Source organism: Bombus flavifrons, chromosome 3 (assembly GCF_040668555.2).
Source record: "Bombus flavifrons isolate JBK064 chromosome 3, iyBomFlav1_principal, whole genome shotgun sequence".
Taxonomy (NCBI): Eukaryota; Metazoa; Arthropoda; class Insecta; order Hymenoptera; family Apidae; genus Bombus; species Bombus flavifrons.
Window position 1 is genome coordinate 18,944,120 of NC_138444.1, and position 23,768 is coordinate 18,967,887.

Below are 23,768 nucleotides of genomic sequence, written 5' to 3' on the forward strand. Positions count from 1 at the left end.
AAGGAAACGGAACGTATAACCCTAAATTATGAAAAATTAATATGAAAAAATTGCTATTGGTATTTATGAATTTTAATTTCAATTTTACTAAAACGATTGAAACGTTAAAATCTAAAATTTCACGGGTCGCAGTGAGATCGGATAGAGATTCGTTTTACCTGTTTAATTTTTCATGTCGCGTAGATTCGAATAACGAATCGAAGTGGAAACACGTAGGTTTGTAGAAAGATTGATGAATCATCGATGCAGCCTTAACGAACTATCAAAGTTGCTATCGAAGAATGTGGAAAAAGAATGCGATGGTCGATGTAACGAACAAACAAGTTTCCAGCAGAACATCGTGCAAGCTCGTTTGCTGTCGATTCGTTGAAACGATCTCTCAAAGATACGTGCACGTTATTACGTTGCAAAAGCAATTACGTCGCCGGTAATAATGACACGGCTCGATGACGTTTTAAAGACCCACATCAGGGAAGATTATCGTGAAATCCTTTAATGTCTGTCGGCGAATACCAGCGGTATCGTATCCGGGTACGTGAAAGCAGAAACGAGAGCCAGTTAACGTACTTTCGTATTACGAGCGACGATAATCCACAGACCGTAAACTATAACCACACAGATAACTCGATGACCACTGCCACTCGTCTGCCAAATTTTGTGAAAATCGTTTAATCTTTTCGTACCTGAAATAAAAACGGTGTTTGTAATTAAAAAGGAGAATTCGCAGTTCGTAACGTACGACGATCGTTAGCGACGAAATTGCAAGCGATAGTACGATAACGCGTAATAGTTATATTATAACGCAATTTAAATTTAGCTGGTTTCGGTGTACGGAAATGATGGAGCGAACGAAAAGGAGCAAAAACGAAAAAAGTGGGCAGAAAAAGAATTTTACAAGCAGAAATTCGTGACGCTGCACGCCGATGGACAGCTGACGCGATTTGCCGCTTTCTGGTTATACGGCGCGATACAACGATCCACGTAAGTTTTCATTGTTCGTGGAATAGCTGCGCGTTTTTTTTTGCAATTAGAGAATTCACGAAACTTTTTCTTCTTTCCGTCAATCTTTTTTATCGTTATTTTCTTCGAGACACGAGTTTCGACGAGAGAAAGTTTATGAAAACGCATGTGTCGTTCCAATTAAATGCAAATTTCAAGGTAATACGAACGTGTGGTACATGCATAAAATGAAAAATTTCTTATTATCGAAATGAAAAATGAAAAAAGCGAGAAATAGGATAGATAGACACGTGTACGAAGAAGACGCGGCCGGTGATGGATGGATCCAGCCAGATGATTTACGGTGGCCACCTAATCTACAAGTGGAAATTCTCTAGTTGCTTAGCGGTAACACATTGTTAGGTGATTGAAATTAATTACTCGAATAAACCGCATCACGCAGGCACTTTGGTTGCGAATATTATTGCGCGTGTACGTAGGCCGTAGATAGGTAGCCGTATCTACCGGTCCTTGACATTATGAGATTCAATTGCGAACAGTTTTCAGATTTAATTATGGAAAGTTTAGAATTTTACTGTACATTACGAATATCATCATGGAAAAGGTTTATCGATATATTTCTGGATATACGTAGAAGATCGTTAGACTTACGTTTCCAAATCACTAGTTATTACTAGTTATCTAGAATTATTAACGAAGTTAGTCGATCATTTTTGGAGCCTATCCTCAACGGGATGAATTACAAACACAGTTCGGTTCGATTAACCTGAGAAACAGGAAATTCAATATCTTTCAGACTTATAAGACGTAGCCTTGATTCCGTCTATCGTGTGCTTGAAATCTGTTTTAAACGTATGGAAGAACGTACTCCGACTCGATTTTATGTAATAAATATCTCCAATAAGTTTCGTTCTGCGAAAAATCCGACTGAACTTAATGCGGAGATAAACCGATGGTTGGTTTCATAGTTTGCTTTACCAAAATACGAGCTATTTGCTTGTATTTCTAAGCAAAATGTGTAATTTGATATGCTATTCGAGCAAGTTTTCTAACTAGTTTCATTCGAAACACAAATTTCGAATTAACGTAGCTGACAAGAAAAGTTTGCGCGTGTCTTACGTCCAACGTAATTTGCTCTGTTTTCGTTATTCAACAGCGCGTAATGTACGTTACTCGGTATTTGATCTCAAATATTCTACCTGCCCAAAAAACGAGCAAAAAAGAGTTTCTTCGACTTACATAGCCTGTAGCTCTCGTGTAAACGTTCCTGTACGCGACATCTAATCAAAGAGAAGATAAATTCGAAAGCAATTAAAGGTAATTCGAGTCGTGTTAGACGAACCCTGGCGTATTTGCGAAACGAGTGAAGAACGGTTTCCCGATCAAACATTAAAACTATCTCTGTCTCTGTGGTGGTTGGATCGTACGGTACGCCGCGTTGCGCCGGAAGGTAGGTATGTTAAATTTTAGATTACCGAGTGCAAATCAATTTGTGGCGCGGAAGGACGTCACGGCTGTTCGCATCGTAATTACGCTGGTAATAAGAAGGAAAACGGTCGCATTTACTCTGCCGAAGACGAAGACGAAGACGAAGACGAAGACGACGATGAATTTACATAGTCGCGACGTTTAGGATTTATAACCGTGCGCAATCTGAATTTCATGGAAACTAATTCCGCGGCTCGTTTAATGGAGTCTTCCCTCGCGTGGCATAGACCGCCGCGTTGATTCTATCCGCCTCGATCACGTTCGTTTTACGCACGCGCCACTGTCCTGTGTCTTTCTCACGCGATTCATTAGTTAATCAAAAGCGTGACTCAACGCGGCGCAACCAGTTGGCCACCGTCGATTTAGTTCGCGTACTATTCTTGTAAACGCGCTCGTTTTCTGCGTGACAAGGTGGACAGCGACTCGACGTCTGGTTAAAGTGGAAATCAGGGCGTGAAAATACCGTTTTTTTTTTTTTTTTTTAGTCCTTTGTTTCCCGAGTGTGGACAACTGCTTGAATTTATAGCGACAAGTAACGCGAGATGGTCGGACTATTATAGATCCAGCAGCTCTAGGTAGAGCTCCGCACTTTTGTCGATAATTTGGCAGCAGCGGAGAACGAGATCTATGAATCGCAGTGTCCGCTCTTTTATACATCATTTTGTATATGCTACGATGAAATAAAAATGTTGGACTATTTACTCAAGCATCGAGTTTCCATAAAATTAAATTCTTAGCAGGTTCTTGGCTTGTAGAGGTTGTTCTCCATAGCGGTGTATCTTATTATCTTGATCTTACCATATCTGTTTTATGTCAAGAATATGCCATAATCATAGGAGTGTGATAGATGGAAAATTAATAAATCCGATGATAGATCGACGTGGCTCGTCGAAATGCAGCGCACGGATGACGCGATTATAGGTGATTCTAGCGTATCGCAAGTTCTGGGCTCTTGAACAGCCCCTGTCGCGATTGTTCGACCGACTCGATATTCTCGATACGATGCTCTATGGATCGTTCGTGTCGTACGGTTCTGATTAATGAGAGGACGCGAGTGTGTTCGCGCTTCGGTTGAATGTCAAAGGGAACGTGAACCCGGTGTGGAGGATGTTTGATCTCTTCGATTGTCCAATGATTACACTTCTATCGAAACCCTCTGTCATCTATTTCGATGATTTTATGTAATGTATAATGGTGTCACGCGTCAAACAAATATATTAAAAATTATGGGAATAACGCGCGATGAAGAGATCGTCGACGACAGATGGTAAGCAGACCGTGGCTCTTCGTGCCATTTATTGAAAATTTGAAGGCGCAAAATAAATATAAGAATATGAAATATGGTATTCGAAGCACAGTGCCGATTGTAATATTTAGTCAGCCAACTGAATCTTTATCTCGTTTCTCCGTGTGTAAATAAATGTTCTCTATTCAGCGACAAATTATTTTATTAAGCTCGAAATTAGACTTTTATTAATTTATTAATTTCCATTATTCTTGATTCGGCCGGCAGTCAACTTTGAAAGAGTAATCGATTTTTATTCGCGTACGTATTCGTTTCGTTTACTCGCCTTGATACTCGCAGATTATTATCAGCCGATATAGGTTTCCGATTGATTAACTAGCTCGTCACGTTTCAAACGTACACACACACACAATGTCCAATGAACGTAATATGCACGAACATAAACGACGATCATAAAGCGTATATTAATATCAACTCGTTACCGGGCTGTCTTTAACGAAGCTTGTTACGGTAATAATAAAATACAATAATAAATTTTCGTGAAATTTAAGAACTCGTATATACACGATTAATATTAGGAAATATAATAGACAAGATATATTTCGATTCTCATATCGTCGGATGAATGTTTAATATCGTTGTACGATATTAATCTTAATCGTTGAACGACAGACACTGACGATAAACGCAAGGCCAATTACCGAAATTAACGAAAGATGGCTGGTTCGCCTGAATCAAGGTTGGTCCTTGATTTTTTAGTTTTATAATTCGACCGATGGGATATTTGGAAAAACGATGTCACGATGAAAAATTCGTAGCCACGTACCTGTATGAGAGTCGGACGCCGATAGGTAAACGAGGCAGCAAGTCGTTAGGAGCCGAAGGAGCCACATGACACTACACATGATTGCCCGATGCGTGGCTCCTCCCTTCCTTATCTGTTCCCGCTGCTGCGGTTCGCGTACCGCTGCCTCGACATTCCTGTCATCTGAAACACACGACCGGATATCACGATAGTTTCAACTGCATCCATGCACCAACGGGGCTTCGACTTATCTCCAAGCCGCATTCGAAGCCTTTCTGTTCGCACAGATCGATTAACTTTGCGAGCAGATTCGGTGAAACGTATAATAGGTCGCGTAGTTCGATCATCCTGTCCGTTAAAATCAAATTCCATGGAAACTCGAGAAACACTCGGTTGCTTTTCGTATCGTTACTAGAAGAAGTATTTGTAACGCGGTAATAGAAAAATACGTTAATAACTTTCGCAAATGTTTCGCAGCAAAAATCATGTCTACCATAAGATATCTCTTCCTCGCATTAACCACTATACGTATGTACGATCGTAGCACGAGTTGTGTAATGTTCGAAGAAGATTGCTTCGCTGTGTTTCATTTTGGCGGATGTAGTTTTTCATCGGATCGATAATATTTCAGGGTTTTCCAAAACGAAATGGCGAGCAGACGACGTTCGAATGGTCGAAACGAGAGAGAAGAGTATAGGAGAGGAGAGTTTCGATGCCATGGCCATAACGTAATTAACTGGTTTTATTTTAGCGCGTGCGGAACGGCCGGTTGGCCTGCTAATATGAAAGTATCGCGGACTCCGCGGGGATTAACTTCTGAAACTTTCCCACGGGCAGCGTGCGCGGATTTTAATTAAAGTATAATTAAGCACCGTTGGACGGGGAATTCGTTGAAAGAAACAAAGAATCGACGTGGCGCCCTCTGTTCTAGTTCGTCGTTTTCCATCGTAATCTCGTAAACCAAAGAGAACACGACCAACTTTCCGGATACCCGGTGATCACTTGTTTTAAGAACTTTAACGCGTTTAACGCGTAGTTACCTTTGATCTATCCAAACAACGGTACATATGTACAGTCGATGTTCCTGATCAAATTTACTCAGAGTTCGCCTAAATTAATTTACCCGTTACGTATAAACGTGATCCACGCGTATAAATAAGAATCATCTTGAATTTATTCTTCCTACGATTTTAATTTTAAGCATATATATCCTTCTATCCTTCGATGAAACGTTTTTTTTTTTTTTTATCGCTACACCCGTGGAAATTCATTTTGTCGTTGTTCAACCGGCATTACGTTTAACGTACGACAGCGATTCCTCGAATTACGTTTCCATTCGTGGTTCTAGAAAAAATTTGGAGAAAATGTAAAAAATATCTCTTCTCGCGATCGGCAACCGCCGAGTGGCCAATGTTCACGAGGATGAAACAAAAAGTCCACAGACCGCACAACCACTGCCAGCGAAATCAATCCTAAATGGTGAACGTGGTGTTACGTAGCCTTCGGCTGCGAGCAACTGTACGTGTACTTTCGTTTTTCGCGTCGTTTCTCTCATCCGCCGGGTCTTCGATTCTTCGCGACAAGGTTTGCCAAGGTTCCGTCGGTTTGATCGCCACGACATCGGTTCGAAACGAAAGATTCTAGTCACGAACGAGTTTCTTGCCTCGCTATGGCTATGTACTACGATATTTGAATAAAAGTTGCGGTTCAGTTAACGCGTATTTACAGCGTTGACTCGGAAGGCTCGCGTGCGATTTTATTTGCACGCCGTCGCTGGGAACCTAGGCTTTCAGCGTTGTTCCTTTCACGTCACCTACCGAACACGGATTTCTTTTATCGGCCACGCGATAGACACGCTTTCTACCTCCGAGCATGGAGACATTTAACTTTGACGTTCGATTCGGATATCCTAATCGAATTTTCAGCCGAGTTTTCAGTCAGACTTCGCTCGTACGACGTCGTGAAGAAGATGTCGTCGAAAATCGAACGCAATCAACCAGAGTTTGTTAGATTTTATTTGGCAACGGGAAATTGTGTCAAAGTAACTATATTATCCTTTAATGTGCCAGTGTGAGATTCATCCGCACGTATTCACTCACGTTCGTAGACATTACATATACTTTGTAAAAAAAGGATTATACAATACAATTTCTTCTCTTTCGCGCTCTTCGATCATTACTTTAACGAATTCTGGAAGTCGTTACGAAACCTTTCGAATTCTGAAATTCAGGTTTGAAAATTGCGAGAACCGATGCTTGCGATTCTTGTTTGTTATCGAAATACAGTTTCTTTCTCTTGTAACCGTTATCTTGCACGAATAGAAAATCGATCGTCGCACTTTATATAGAATCAGCAAGTGTCCTAATACTTACGAACAGATGAATAATATGTATCAACGTGTTAGCGAAGCTAGATAAATTTCAGCTGTGCTACCTCACCCTACAGAGCTGGTAGTCCGATGCTTTCGGGCCGCCCCAAGTAGTCGGGTTATTACCCGCTATTGCTCCATATTTCCAGGCTTAGTCGGAAAAAGTCGGATGAAAATTCGGTCGAGCTGCCGCGATATCTAACATTTAATACAGCGTTACATTTTTTATATGCAATATAAAATATATAAGCCAAAGTTTTACCGTAACTCGGAATTTGAAAATGTATGCTATACAATATTGTAGCGCCAAGTAGATACATAGAAGAAAATTCTTTCCGCAGGTTTCGACGTGGAGCAGTAATAAAAGTACGTAAATATATATTTATCCCCTAATCCTTTAGTTTTAGGTTAATATTTACAAAGCATAGTTGTTTGTTCAAACATTTGATCGCGTCGCGTTTCCAAATTTCTACGATCCTACGATTTCTACGTAATACGATGATTAAGTAATTTAAACGTTTGCTGCTTACCTATACGATTGTGGGAATTTTACTTTAATCGCGTGGGAGCTAAAATTCCGTTGGAAATTTACATAATTTTATACCTTGTACGAACGATGAATCAACATAATTGCATTTAAATGTCTTTTTCGATGTTAATGAAAATTTACAGTTCGAACTAACCATAAGCGCGAAACTGTTCTATTATTGACTGTTATTTCGAGTATTTCATAGATTGGAAGGTTCGACTCTTGGTCAGAGATGCGTTCGATTTAGAACGTTCTCGTGACAACATACTACCAAGAGGTTCCGTTAATTCCCGGGAAAGATATTTTCGTTTCGCGTGGAAACGATGCGAAGTCCGGAACCAACGTACCGTCGAAATTTATTTGTCCGTAGAATTAATCCGTCTTTCTTTCTCGCTACTCTTCCTACTACTCGACGACTTCTAGCCCTGATCCCTGCCAAGAACGAGCACACACACACTCGAACCATGCTTCGTATATTATTCTACACACACGCGCGTGCTTATCTAGCCACCTATATCGTTAATTTTGTCCTCTTTCCAGCAGCTACTTCCGTCCTATCAAGTTCGGCAGTTTTTCATGGTTTCGTAGGACTTTCCTCGAGGGAGAAGCGCGCGTTCGGAATTCTAATTCGACGTTTCTAATACCACAGGCTGCAAACCATCTTGAAATCGGTTGGAAGATGAGCAGGAACCGTGTATCGACTCTTTGATAAATTAACCTCGAAGGCCTGTGAAAGTCGGGGGAACGTTGCCGTTTAAACGCGAGGGCTGGATAACGATATAAGCGATGCGTTGCCATAAGCATGAATCGCTGATATCACGGGGATAAAGGTACACGAGTTCTCGTTTAAGACGCTGCAATCGCCGACTATACGTGGCTATAAGGGAAACAAATTCTCCGCGTTTCGCTGACAAACCGGATCAACAGCCTTGCAGGTGTTTCTCCTCGTGCGTTTCACGCTGATAATTAATACGATAGAATAGCGCGAACGTAGTAATTAAATTCGAGATTTCAGATGTAAACTCAGAAGTCAAACCGATCAATTGCAATTTTTATCGATCTTTTAATTTCATTTTATGATCGATATTCGGTCGTCGAGAGACGAACGATTTACCTTCTCAAGTTCGATTCATCGCAATTCGAAGGCGAATTTAAATTGTATCGATAAATGTTTTATTTGGTTATTTCTAGAATTTATTACCTAGATCAGATCTTCTATCCTTCTTCGTAACTTTCCTTTTTTCCCATTCTCCTTACAAACTTTTCCACTGCGACCAGTTGGCTTTTCAAATTTCCATTGGTTTTCAACTATCTAAAAATCAGCCCGCCATATTCACCTTTCAGGAACGTTATAACCCGTCGAATCGTCGATCGAAACTAATAGGGATCGCGCGCGAAACGAGAATATTCACCGCACACGAGTAAAAGTCTGCCTTTATTAAAGTCTCGTTTAGCGATGGAACAGCGGCAAAAGGGCTAGCTAGAATCGTTGCGAGAAATCAAAATTACTTGAACGGCGGCCAGTTAACGAGAACCGTATCGATATTGTAAATTTCGTTTCGACACGGATTTGGAAATCAACTTCGTTCGATTTCCTTGCCTTCCATTTCCTCCCTCGCTGGAGTTTCATTTTCGAAAGCACGATTTCCACGTTCATCGTTTTCGCGTTTCGATCGCTAATCTCCGATCCAATTTGTCCGCTTTAACATCGTTTAACTTCTATACACGTGCGCGAACCGCTAATTATTTAGCCGGATTTCATCGTACAATCAACTATGAGTTCTCTTCAGACGGAAAATTCGCATCGATCTCGTCTCGTTCGATAATCGCGTATCCCACTTTTGTTCGACAAATTTTTTAATATTCCAGGTTGTTTCCGTTCGTCCCCGTTTTCTTCTTTTTTCTTTTTCCTATCGGATGTTCAACGTACTATTTCGAGATGTTTTTGTCGTTTTTATTAACTCGCTAATTTTTTATTCGTTTCTTATCGGTCAGGTTTCGTCTTTGGTACGGCACAAATGTCGCAACGATTAATTGTATAACGTATTTAACTAAGTTCTGTTTTTGTTTGAAAGTTGTATGGTAATTATTCACGACTGTCTTTTAGCGGAGTACGTATAGAAAGTCGGAGTTGAAAAGCACCGTTTTCACCAGCAGCAGAATATTCGAACGAATGCGTTAATTGTTCGTTTCTCTTTGCTTTTGCTGTCGAATAATGCCACGAAACGTTGTCTACGTTTCGCTGAAAATTCTACATAAATAGAATTTATCCCCGATACGTATGAAATTTGACGCGAGTGATTCGCGTTTAGCTCGACTATACGGATTCGACTAAAAAGTTATAGCAGAGTAAGCGAAGAACTTTTCTCTTTGTTCTCTTTGCCTCGAGTAAATTTTAACCAAAGCAAACCCAATCCCCAATATACCAATTTAATTCACTTACGACTGATTTCTACCGATTCCAAACTTCGTACAAACAAAATAATTTGATCTCCGCTTACCATTACCTTCCAGCTTGTCCATTATCGTTAACAAACCATTCCTTTAATCATTCTGTTTTCTTTCTTTTTACCATGCTGTCCCATATTTTACTAATGATTAACAGCCATACAGAGCATGTCCAGTTAATTCGACAGTTTGGCGCACCGACCGAAACTGCATGCATCGACGTGTTATCAACTTTGTGAAATAATTACACAACTATCTGGAAGGGAGAGTATAAACTCGGTAAGCAAGTTTAAACGAACCTGACAGATTGACACGTACCCTTAAAATAAACATCCAGCGAATATTCACCGCGTCTAGCTTATGTTGCTTTACGCGATAAAGAAACTCTATCTGACACACATGCAGATAAATAGAACGCCGGAGAAAAATGCATTTTCGTAAATAAAAAAGAAAGGTTGTAGTATAAACGAAGTCGTTACACGACAATTTGAAACGATGTATTAGAAAATTGAAATTTACCATTTAATTTCGAATTATCGATCTTTTCAACGTGTCGATGTTAGACATTTTTCGGAAAAGAAGGAACGAAGGAATTTTTGTCTTTTTCTTCGGAACTTGTATTGTCATTTATTAAGCGGCCCTTTTAGCAAGCTCTTTTATTTAATCTCTCGAACGAAGTAGTTTCCGAAGGCACGAATATTAGTTCGTCGGTGATCTAACTTTGATATTCGAAAGATTACGGTTGAGAGAAGTTAAGTTACCGAAGATGGTACGAAATATAGTTCGAGCTCGTTAGTTAATAACGTACTTTACTTTATGGTAAAACTTTGCACTTACAAAACGAAATTAACCTACGTGAAACCACTTTTAATCAACGGATGTTCCCTTATTTGTTAATCTTCCTCGTTATTTAGGTCTCTGATTGATCGATTATTCTGTTCGACGATTTCGTTTGCTTTCAATCGTCTACGTACTCGCGCATAAGGCACGTATCGTGCAGGCGAGTCTTTCAAAATTTAGACAAATTGCCAAGAATTTCTCAACTTCGTTGCATAGATAAAATTAATGTTCAATTCTCAAGAGACGGATGATGTACTTTCATAAATTCATTTATCGCGAGTATTAGTCTGTCCCAAAAGTTTCTTTCGGTTTACAAGGAAACAATAAATTAAAATTATTTTTCTCTATTTCTCGATTTATGGACCAAATCGGTGTACCGTTTATATCGTATTTTCGTTTCACGCGTGACTCGTTTACGGGTCAAAGTGGCTAACTTTACTTTCTGAAATTGTCGAATTGTTCTATTTCCACTTTGCTCGACGCTTATCTTATATAATTTCATCGATTTTCTCTATTTTTTGTTTCGTGGAGTTAACCGATTGGACAAACGAGCGACGCGCGTGATAATCTTTCGAATATAACGGTGTAGGTACATAGCGTTACCAAGCAGGATTACTTCATCTACGAAACCCGATCGCTCCAAGTAGTCATAATCCTATAGCCACGTACGATCATTCGGCAACTATCTACTTAACTACGACGACGAGACGAATAAAAGCGGAAGAACGAAATTTTGGCTTGAAATTGATGCTGCAATTTCGTCGTAACCTTAATTAAACGTTGGCCGATTCCCCGTACAGTAACGGGTTCTTCGACGGGATCGGTTAAATCGCCAACGTCGGTGCGGTTAAGCACCAGGAAAATGGCGAAGGGAAGAAAGTTGGCCAAGAAGTAAGTACCTGCCAGTGAAAAAGGAGGAAGGGACGTTGGAAGATTGCAGGAACCGTGGAGAGGCGAAGAAAAATGAAGGAAGCAAAGAAGGAGGAAGAACGGAGGCAAAACAGAAGCTCATAGAGCAAGAGAAGGAACGCTCACGGCTCGAAAAGATAAAGCTGCGTGAAACTTTTTAACCCTAACTGGGCGAGGCGGAGGACTTACGGCAGGGGATGAACTTGGATAAGTTTAATACCGATGCTACAGAGTTACTTCTATTGCGGTAAAAACGATGGGCTCTGGTTTACGATGTGATTCGCCCGCAGTAGCGAATTGTTCTTAACGAGTCTTGCATAACGATGGTCAAGTTCGTCCTATTCGCGCGTTGATGCACTTATTATTTCGCTTCCTGTTGTTTCTTTTCCGTTTGGTTCGATGGGAGACAACGATTTAAGGAGAAAGGGTTCGATCGCAGAATCGTTGTAACAATTGCTTTGTATATACGCATGCGATATTCCATTTTCCTACTTAAAGAAAAGAATAATATTCTATTATGGGATATTTTATGTCAGAGACGAATTGACTTTTCATCGACAACGCTACGAATAGAGTAGAGAATATTTATCCACTTTCGGTGAATTACGAGACATACAAGGTAAATTGCCCACCGTACAAGATACATCGAACGACGTAAGCGATAAAAAGAAATACAAGAATTTTAATGATCGTATAAATACAGATCAATTTGTTCTCATGTACTACATATACAGTACGATGAAATTACCAAAACGAACAGAATGATTAATGTTTCTAAAAAGTGTGATATAAGCTAGCTAGCTTATACAAGATAGATCATTTATCTATAGCAGGAGATAATTTATGACAGCTTTAAGCGATGCCACGATGAAAAATAAAGTATTTTCGATTCGAAATCGAGTAGATTGCGTTTGAGATAAACTTGTATCCAGCCGTCCAGTTCAATAACGATACACGCTTGCTTTCGTCGATTACACGATCTCGAGTGTGTTGAAAAGGAGCCATGATTTATGAATCGCGACGATATCTTTTATCGATTTATAGACAAGTTCCGGCTACTAATTCGGAACGCAATATATAGGATTTTAATTTCGAAAGATCGAAGAGAAACATACGACTTTTCAACTTTATGGCATACGGAATATATAAACATACGTATACGTAGAAAAATCTATCGTCTTTGTCCTAGAACGTGACGAAGAATTTTAGTTAACTGGTATCAAACTTTCTGCATATGAAAGACAAGTAGCGAGAGAGAGAGAGAGAGAACTGGGAAATATAGCTTCTTGCTGCGAACGATGGCCGATACTGGAATTATGGCAAAGAAACTTGTAACTGACACGAACGAGAATTATCGACTTGTTTCTTAAATTCTACTTTAATTAAATACAACTTTTTCTTTTTGTCCTTTTGGTACGTGTGCTTTAGGTAGCAAGTAGTATCCTTCGCGAACGTAAGTACGCGATTTAAAGGTAGATTAGAAGAAGAGGTTGTTCTGCCACGATCTTTCCTTCTCGAGTTGTCTTTCCGCCTACGAAGATTCCTCTGCGAGATTCGAGCGATTCGCCGATCTCACTGAAACGAGTGCCTTTTGGTGAAAAGGACAATGTAAAGGACGGAGGTCGACGCGCTTAACGTTCGCTCGTAAAAACGCTTAACCGAAATCAATCGCGTTACGAGTCGCCGCGGAATAATAAAACGCTGTTGCGTAACTTATTAATATCGACGTCAATATTTTACCAGAGTTACGTTACGGAGCTATTCGTTAGCGATCTGGATACGCGCGAGCAAGAAAATTGAAGCATTGCCTTTTGTCAAGAAAATTTGTAACTTATTATTAATTGAAAAAATCTATTAATCGCTACACTTCGAAATGAATCGCGCACGTAATCGATAATACGGAACATTCTGCAGAGAAGAAAGGAAACGTATTTCATTTGGCGGTTTTAGCATCTCCAAATATATCCATACTTTGCCAGAATGTTTAATCGACGATATAGGCTATTCATTATTTTAACCATCGATCGATTTAATCTGAAAGGTATGCGCGAGAGTGGATGAGAACACGCAACTCAAAGTAACACCATTATGTCAGTGGTAGGTAATACTTGATGAAGAGAGAGTTTTACGCTTTCTAACGGATTTTTGTGTTCGGCTAAAGGCAGTCGAGTCAAAAGAATTCCTCTATGATTAATAGCCTTTCTTAAAACGCCTACTCTATCGTTCTCTATAATTAGGTTGCCCCTGTCTAATCTCTGTCCGATGATTCATATTTCGAGAGTAACGTAATTAACGTCGCTCGATAACTTCTTCCAATATTTTTTACGTCTGCAATCTTGTTGGATTTTCAATCTCATCGTAGTCCTGTCATAATTTTAATAACATTTAGTTTCATAAACCTATTACTATATAGGTGTATGGTAGAAGTTAAATTGCTTTCTCTATTGAATTTTATGACAAATGTTCTACGATATTTGTTTGACAAGTTATAAAGTACCTCGTGATACTAATTGGTAAAAGAAGGCTAACCTGTAAACAGGTAGTTTTTCTATCGATCAAGATCTGAAATATATTAGCAAGTGCGCGAAGCTGCTTAAATATTTTTGAAATAATTTTGAAAAAATAGAAACGAGCGATATTTCGCGAAATGAGAAGTACGTTAAGATAATTTTTAACGCATTAACGTAAAAATGCCACGTAGTACACCTCTGCTATGTCTAATTCGGGGCTGTTTCGATCAAATATAAAATGTATAGGTAATACGAAGGTAATTATCCTCGAAATCTGGGGCACAAATTTCCGTAAATGTTAACAAGATTATTAACGATTTACCGAATTATGTGGAAAATTCGATTTTCCAAAGCAGTTGCTGCGAGTAAATTACTCCGACAGATCGAATAAATTATTGCCAAAAATACAACAAAATAATATAATACCCGCGTGTTGAAACAATCGTAAGCACGATAATTATAGTAGATTGTACAATAATTTCTGTATATCCTAAGATTTAAATCGATCAAAGCATTAAATATTTCTTCGACTAACGACGGACTCGAGATACGGAGATTAAAAACCATAGCGATGAAACAGCAATTTTACGCGAATATTAGGAAGGCGTAATTTTGCACTGTGCAGGGAAAACGAAATTAGCGATACTAACATAGAACGTACGAGAGGCCACTACAGCATCGCTTCGAGCTATTTTCCATCGATCGAACTCCGAATAGACTTTTAATCTCGGCCAATTCCACGGAATCGCCTCAAGTTCACGCAGCAGTAGCAGCAACGCGATTTTAGATTCGTTTCGATTCCGACATACAGAGAGGTCTTACGACGCTCGACGGATACATAAACGTTGCTGATCTCTACTTCTCCGTTAAATTTAGGTTATCGCGTTCCGGATACGAACATCTTGAATTCGAGCCATTCCGTCCATTATACGCGGCTCGATTGCTCCTTCGATTCTCGTAAATCCTCGATTCTAATTCGCCTACCGGTGCTATCTCGACCGTATCGCCGTTTTTCACGTCTTTCTCTTAAATTTGACATTGTTAAGCACGACGTGTCTCTTTATTTCTACTTTTACAGTTCATAGAATATGCAGCAAGCCGTTTCATTCCTTAATCCGAATATCAAATTTAATATATAGCGGAAGAAATTTCAATGTATTTCATCGAATTTTCATCGTAGAACTTATTCATTATACAAATGAAAGTTTCTATTGTATTTAAGTTCTTTTATCTTACTTAATACTCTCGCTAAATATATACGTATATACGAGTATATATTTCCATGGATTTCAGTATAGCCTGGAGATATGAAAATGCAATTAATCCTATTACCGTAAACGAGCGTTGCAAAATTATCGAGAATGCGTCTCGAATTAATAAAGGGTCTCGTTGAATGCGAATTCGTAAACCACTTGCTTTTACGATCCAATCACTTTCACTAATACCATGATTTACGCGCGAAACGGCTTTCGAATTAATACAGCTACCGGAATAAACGTGAAAAACGTCTTGTCGACTGCTTCGTCTAATTCCCCCCCCCCCCCGTTTACATTTACTTTTGCTGGTTGTTAATGCAAGCCATTCTGAGAATTAGCCACGAGGTACTGCTTCGATTAAATACGTTCTTCGAAACTTCAGAGCTTTTCGATTTGTAGGATATACGGCCCGCTTAGAAATTATGCAAAATCTATTATGAAATCTACGTACATGTACGTATATGCGGTCAACATCGTCAGGGAAAATAAGCCAAACGTAACCACATATACATATCCAGGATATAGCGATAATAAATAATTCAGCATACGTAATCAAATAATAATACAAGTCTGAAAGTAATAAGCTAGAGTTGGAGATACAGATAAAATCTGTTAAAGAGTCCCCATAGAAAATCAGATACGTGGCTGTACGTATATGCGTAGGTACCTACATCGTGACACTTCCCACCCAGTCTTACCTGCTTTGCTCTCTCTCTCAAAAACATGAAATTCCACTTGGAAAAAAATGCGAGCAATTTATCTATGATGGTCCATGGATGTGGCGGACGTACACGGCACGAGCAGTTTCTCCGGTCGGTTTTCTCGCGACGATATCAGCGAATCGCAAAAACGGAACGCGATAAACGTTACGTTTTTTTCTCCTAGACGGAACTGTTACGGCTCGGGCGAGATCATGACGCGAAACCGACCGGTTGCTCGTTTTGCCGTAGTAGCCTCTGCTACATCGAATGCAGCGCGTTAAAACATATTAGGAGAAAGCACACTGCCAGCGGGCCAGTCACCGCTTTAAGAAGAATAGCCGACCGAGTGAAAAGTTTCTTTAAAATGGAAACGCTAAAGATTCCGCTCGCTATTTATCTCTTTTCCATTCGATGGCAACAAAGTCGCGTTTAATTTCTATCTAGCGAACGATATACGCCTGGCAAGGCCGGAAATCGAAGAGTACGATTAGCTTGGTGCGTTGTTCGAGTCGCGTAAAGCCATCGTTGAAAGGATAATCGAAATTAATTGGTCGCAATGTGTCCAGCAGACACGCGGCTATAGCGTTTTCTTTACGAGCTTTATCGATCATCGTGGTTGATTTATAAACGAAAAGAATGCAGAGACAGCGGTGATTTTGGTTCGCGCGCCAGTTATTGTTATTGGACCGTACTCGCGTTTCGTCGGTGTTTGTTGCTTTTGTCCCAATTTCGTTCTATTCAATTTTCTTCTAATCGATGTTCCTGCAAGCGGTTCCGATGCTTCTTGTGCAAGCGTAACGTAGCACGATGGCCATTACGCTGGATGGCGCGTTAAATAATTAAAAGATATGCGCTGCAGCGAACAAAACGTTCGAGTTATTTTCTGCGTCGAAGAACTAAAATGGAAAATTAGAGTACGAACAGCGATTGTTCGTTAAACGATTGCAGTGGTAATTCCAGTAACGCAATTTCGAAACGTTAATCGTACCTAACGTGAATAAATTCTGCCTGTCCTTTTCATAGCGATATACAACTTGGTTAATAAATAAACGATGCGTAATATCGAAGCAAGAAGCAGAGAGATACGTTTCGCAACGTTTAGCATTTCGTTGCATCTTTAATGCCAACGGCAGAATTTCCGGAATTATTCTGACTAGAATTGAATATTCATAGTTGTAATTTTATATAAAACAGGATACCTACATATATAGGCGATAAGAACTGTTAGACGTAAATAGAAGGAAATGCAAATGTGGAAAGCAGGAGGAACCGACTGTTTCGACAGATTGCACATATACAATTTCTGTTTATTCGTAATTTATTTCTAGCAATTTATAACTTGTCAAGTTTTACAGATTAGCAAGCACGATATCGATCGTCTTTTATTTATAGCTCGTTACACGCGGGAAATTTTTCTGTAGCTCATCGTTTCGATATAGCAAAGGACCCCTTAATCTTTTCCTGCGATCCTGCCTCCCTTTCGCGCGAGAAGACATTTCGGAAAGTAATAGCCAGGATAAAATGAATACCGCTATTTCTCTGCCTTTCAGCTACCCCTTCGACGACATTGTTGCCATTTCCATAGGCTTGAATTTCGGTGAACACTGCTCCGAAAAACATAACGTCTTATGGTTTTCTTATCACCCCATAAAGTTTACTCGATCGAAATGCATAAAATTCTACGCGTTTGCTTCGAAAAAGATGTATTCGTTACGCTTTGAAACATTCGTTTTTTATCTTTTGCATATTTTTTTATTTAAACAGATTTACCAAACTATCTCTTCTTCGGATTTCCCTGTAATTTCCTTCGACGTGGATGTTCTTGAAATTACCTTTGTTATAAATGAATAATCATTCTTTTTCCATGGTACAGTTACTTGCGCGTAATGCTTCCGCGATGTGTAATTAAATTTCGCATGAAAAGTTACATTTAATTTGATTCTCGATATCTTAGCAACGAAGCAGATTTTCTTCCTTCCACGAGATACTTTTCTACGGGTCAGACTTTTACTGAAATTAAAAGCACGTTTATTTCAAAAACATTATCCGAGGAATCAGAAGAGTTTACTATAAACGAAAAAATGATATTTTTTATAATATTTACTCCAAGACTATGCTTCTCTTCAGACATAAAGATTATCGATCGATTTTTGTCGAGGAAGAGGGACCGCGTTGTAAAATATCGATCGTGGCTTTTACGGCTTGTTTGGATGCTTTCGTCGATGCGGAAAATTGGACGTCAAAAACGCGATACTCGGTTAAAGGATAGAAACTGTTTTTGAAGACTAACGCATAGAAAATTATTTTCAGAAAAAGATAACTTTTTCTTGATCTTTCTATTCTATATACATATTTTTGTCGAAAAGTTAACCAACAAATTTTTACTGAAACATTTCGAAACGAAATAACACGTCATAATTTACTCCAATTACGCACCATTTCGATCATTGTTCAGATAAGAATATACGATATTCGTACACAATTACTAGAGTTAATTCTAAAATTCTATTTGTTTTTTGAAACTATGCGAATTCGACGAAACTAACGACGGATTTAGTTTATTAGTCGCATATTTAATATCGCGCATAATTCATTCTGAGAAGTTAAGACGCACCGTGGTTAAGAAGGTATTTTAACTACAAAATTTAATTAGTTAATTAAGGTTTCGAGTACCGTTGCACGTGAAAACATGGAACTTCGCTTCATCTACGTTTGGGTCGAGAGACTTATTTAAATTATCTGTAAGTTTATAGGCAAATATCCACAATATGAAATTTTTAAGTATCCTCGATTTTCGTACAGATTGCTCCTTTATTTCTATCGTAATATTTCGTCTAGAATCATTTACACGTGTGTAGATTACTAATTAAGCGTGGATAGCGTCGCAGTGGGGAGGAGCCAGGTTCCAAGTGTCAGATTCTCCTTTTTCCACGGTCTTCCTATAACCAGCGAGGACACGGTTTACAGTCAGGAGAACCGGCACGAATTCTTTTTTCAGTCATTTCGTTCAAATTGGAATTTCAAAGGCCGATGTTTAACAGATAAGACTTAGAGCAACGACGAGACAAGGAACGGCGGAGCAAGAAGAAGAGAGCAGGTGGTTTTAAACGTATTCCGAGGTTATGCTGTCCTAGTGGAGAGGTCAGAAGTCGGTGAAACGGTAGTTCGCGGGGCTGCTTAGCATTTAAATATCGTCAACGGAGTTCGCGTTCCCTCGGTATTCATCCCGAAACAAGAAACCGCAAACGGCTGAGGTATCTTTACGAAATTAAACCGCCTCTCTTCTCCGCCCATGTCTTTTTCCTCCGTCATGAGTGTTTCGTTCTCCAACGCTCGAGTAACTTTTGCTCGAATAGTTTCCCAACTGGTAATTATCGAAATTATTGCAATGAATTTTCTAACGTTCCTGACAACGTCATTCTGTCTGCGTCATCTCGTTGATTTTCATTTTGATCGAATTTAAATAGCGAGCAACCACGAACAATTCGGAATATCGAACGAGAGACGACGCACTTGCCATTTTAAACGCGTACGTTTCGCCATTTGATTTTTCTTGAATTATTAAGAATCAATGAAATCGTTTACTAGAAAATTCAGTTTAGTTCCATACCTTTCCCTTTTCCCTTTTCCCCTCTTCCGCCACTAGGAATTTCTCATTTTCCAGAGATGCATTTCATACGGAGCGCCGTATATGCATGCGAACTGCATGGCATAAAACTGCAGAGACGCGCATCTACCTATATTAAGTGAACGCTTCGTGACGAGCGATTTTTCCGTAAGAATAAATAGAAAAAAAAAGAGAGGAAAGCTGAAGAAGATGAAGAGGAAGAAAGTTCTTTTCGGAAAACAATCGTCCTTTGTCGGAATCGAACGAATCGAACGAATTAACACAGTTTTCGACTTGTTCGAAACACGAGAGAGAAATTTTTAAATTCTTCCAGTCTTCTAGTTGATAATTTTTCCATGAAAGAAAATAGAAAGAAAGAAATTCGCGTCCTTCGACGTTTCGCTCTTCATCTTAATATCGAGCGCCGTTCTTTCGCCTGGCTGTCCGAGTAATTGAAATTATTACGATTAAACCGCACGTCGCTCTTTCGTAGTTTAATCTTCTGACGAGTACGCATGGCAGTAAATTACACATCCTTCGATCGCGTCGATTCGTTCGAACGAGTCAGAAGGGAGCAAGCTTCCTTCCTTTCGAGGCTAAACTTCTGCCTTTTCGGGAAAAGTTGAAGCAACAGGAAGCTGCAAGTTTCTTCGAGCATCGATCGGAAGTCAACGGCGGAAGGGAGGAGGACCTCGTTAAAAAGAACTGGCCGGTTTTCGTTGCATCTTTGTTTCATCTTGTTTCCTGACGGGGAACAAGGAAACTGACCAAGTTGCGCGAAACCGACAAACCGACAAATATTCGGGCAACAGGAAATAAAACTTACGCGAGATTCGCGATGCTCGGTTTCGACTCTACACGCAACTTATATAACGATTTACAAGATGGATGGGATAGGTTATTCAAATATCTTGCAACAACTGTTGCGTTCCACCTTCTGACTGTTTATGGGAATAAATAACGCGTTTGTTTCAGCATCGAGTTGAGCATCGCGTTATAGGTATAAATATCATCATCAGCGACGGTATAAATTTCACGAGAGCATTTACACCGACTCTTTCTTGCCAATATAAGTACTACGAAAGATTTTGAAATTTCATTGGCAGCGTAACGAGACACGATTGTCACGATTATATCGATCGATAGACGGTGTTAACGGTTGGATAATACGGGAAATCTGAACATCGGATTATCGGAGAAATATCTTGCACGTTGTACGAATATGTTATTATCGATTATCCAAATCGAACAATGTAGAAACAACGCTTCGAATATCCAAACTGAAATTAATCGTACGCTTTGCGAAATATTATCCGCGGGCTAATTCGGGAGGAAGCGCTGGTTCGGAGAGTTGGAAAATATCAACCGGGCGCTAGAATTCAACAGGATTTTCCTCGCAAATAAGTAACTACCGATCCCGAGTACGCGCAACATTCTCGAAGACGGCGAAACGATCTTGTATATCGTAAATCCGGTTTAACTCGATGCTCCTGGCGTCGAGTATTCGTACTACGTTGCACCGTTTAAAAACAACTGTGTAAAAGATTTAAAGATCGCTTCCAGCGATGTGCTTACGGTAGACACGAAATGTTACGTTTAATTACCTTGCTTTTGTGAGTTTTCTGTATGCGAATTTTTGCGTGTACTTTTTGAACTTTAATTAAACGTCATTCAAAGCCACTTGGAAATAATTTGCATTTCTTTCTATCTTGTCGCGTTACACGTAAAATACTATGGGATTGTTGATATTGAAATATCGAATTCTAGTAATATTTTACCGAATACCAAATTTATTTTTAATCCTTTTATCTCGTCGGAATTGTTTATCAACGTCGGAATTAATTTTACAAATACGGTACACGAAAAATATGCGAATATTAAAAATTTCGATGCAGGCAAACATAAATTTTCATACTTTTTAATTACTAGAAAATTCTTTGATAGGAAAATTCGTTATATTGGTAACGCATTTTACCTTCATTTATATTTCTTCTCCTTTCTTCGGAAATATCCCGCAACTTTGTACCTTTGTTACACGAGCATGGCTGGTTCTCTGTGTAGCTAAATCGCACGCGACATCCGTTCTTCCATTCCATAAATCGCTTCGTAATTGTTTCTCTTCGTTTCTATTCAATTTTATCCTTATTCTTCTCTCTTTTCGTTAAAGTCTTCGCGTAGCACGATATTCGTTGAAACAAAGAATTATCTGCTGTTTAATTTCTGCCTCCCTTTTTTCTTTCTTTCTTTCGTTCACGTTTTCTTATGAATAATTGTATTTTTTCAACATACTTCTTTATTTACCATATCGTTTAGCATACATTCACCGTTGCATAATGAAATTTGCATCTATTATAATTTTCGGAGATTACCGGATTCATAAATTTGCATAACACTGTATGTACCGTTATGTACACGAAAATTCCATCGTGTACAGATTATGTAGGTACGTAGAAGCGAGTAAAATTGACAGATTTATTTCAAGCAAGTGCGTCCGCTACTAAAACTTTATTTACGATGATGATGATTCGTTACGTTAACGAAGTATCCTACTGTCAAACATTTGTATACTTTGGCATATTTATCTATGGCAAATTGTTGTAGTATTTCGAAATACTGAAATTAATTTTATCGTAATCATCAATAAGGAAATAATAGACTGCAGTGGGAATATACAAACAAAAACGATCGCCGAATGTAAATTCGCAGTGATTTGTCGAAAAGCGACATTTATGCGACGACAGATATATTCGTGTGGTATATGAAGATCACAGGTATAGAACTCGATAAACACATTTTTCTTCACCTTCTCGTTTTCATCTCGCTTTAGGATTAAAGAGCGGAGTTTTAAGTTTTCCGAAAATAGTTGATCGGTTGACGACCTTTTATGAAAGCCGAGGATATAATTATTAAACACGTTGACTGGGGCAATGGCCGTCGGTGACCATCAACTCTAAATTACTAAATTTTTCTAGAACCAACGAAATAAGATAAATTTCATGCATCGAAAAATGTTCGACGATGTTAATCACTTAGACAACATTGTCGGGGAAAAAGTGCGTAAATACGATATAACATTTGGCAAAAATTAAATGTTATAGCGTAACGTCAATCTCTCTGTATAGCGCCGATCTGTTGCGGCTGCCTGGGTAAAACATATAAAATTTCCATAACGTTCAACGCGTTTAGGGCAAACGATATTTCAGTAGCTCCGACATTGTGATACTTATAAATCTTTTAAAAGGGATTTTAAAAGCAAATATAAAGAATGTTTTTCGATTTAGCGAATGTTAAAACTACTTTTCTGTAAGAAATAGCAAGGTTGACTTACTTACTGACGATCTTTGCCCGCGGTCTTTGCACTTGGAATCGATGTATTCGTGTTTAGCGGCCGATCGAATCAACGACTGGAAACGAGCTTTGATCGGTATCTGTTACACGTTTGACGAAAACTACAGCTCGTTGTACGCATAGAAATAAGGAACGTTTCGACGAAAGAAAGGAAGAAGGAGAAAGAAGAAAGGCGAGAGGAGAACGAGAATGGATGATATATGACGCGACGCGTTGAGCGAGGTTGCATCACGGAATCGAAGAAACGTCTGAAACGAAGATAGATCTCGGATTAGAAGCGTTGTAGTACGGTTAGCTGCGGGATGCTCGTTACGATCCTCAAAGGAGCATAATAAACTCGAACGGTTCGCTGTAATTACGCCCGTTGGGCAAGGGCCGGTTATCGAGACCGCATAGCTGGATTTTAAATAGCTGATCCGACGAACCTCAAAGCGTTCCAAAGGAGACGTGGAAACGCGTGAGAACCACGACCGAACCACGATAATGACCCAATGCTTGAAAGCTGCAATTAGTATTCGCCTGTTCACCGATCGACGTGTTCGCCTAATTCGCCATAGAAAATGGTGGCGTGAACCATCAGCCCCCGTTAGCCTACGTTAGACCTATTCTCGCTTCGACAACGACCGATATGTTCCACCTATATTTATTCGCGTTTTGGCATTTTCTTATTGACGTGAGGAGCGAAAGGTGTTGTCCGTGATAATTGTTGCGCTGGCTGTAGATGTCTCTGACGGGGTACTGCCATTATTCTAT

General features: G+C 39.4%; 1 protein-coding gene across 8 annotated transcripts in view; it reads right to left on the bottom strand.

Moving 5' to 3' along the window:
• The window catches only part of LOC138190183 (zwei Ig domain protein zig-8), a 237,949-nt gene that overhangs the window by 40,515 nt on the left and 173,666 nt on the right, over window positions 1–23,768 (bottom strand). For 5 of the 8 annotated variants that reach the window (XM_069132800.1, XM_069132801.1, XM_069132803.1 and 2 more), the window contains exon 3: window positions 4,521–4,682. The exons of the other annotated variants lie outside the window; for them this stretch is intronic. In XM_069132800.1, coding sequence (XP_068988901.1) covers window positions 4,521–4,599 — 79 coding nt within the window. In that variant the 5' untranslated portion in view covers window positions 4,600–4,682. The remainder of the gene's footprint in view (window positions 1–4,520; window positions 4,683–23,768) is intronic. 8 annotated transcript variants of the gene reach the window in all.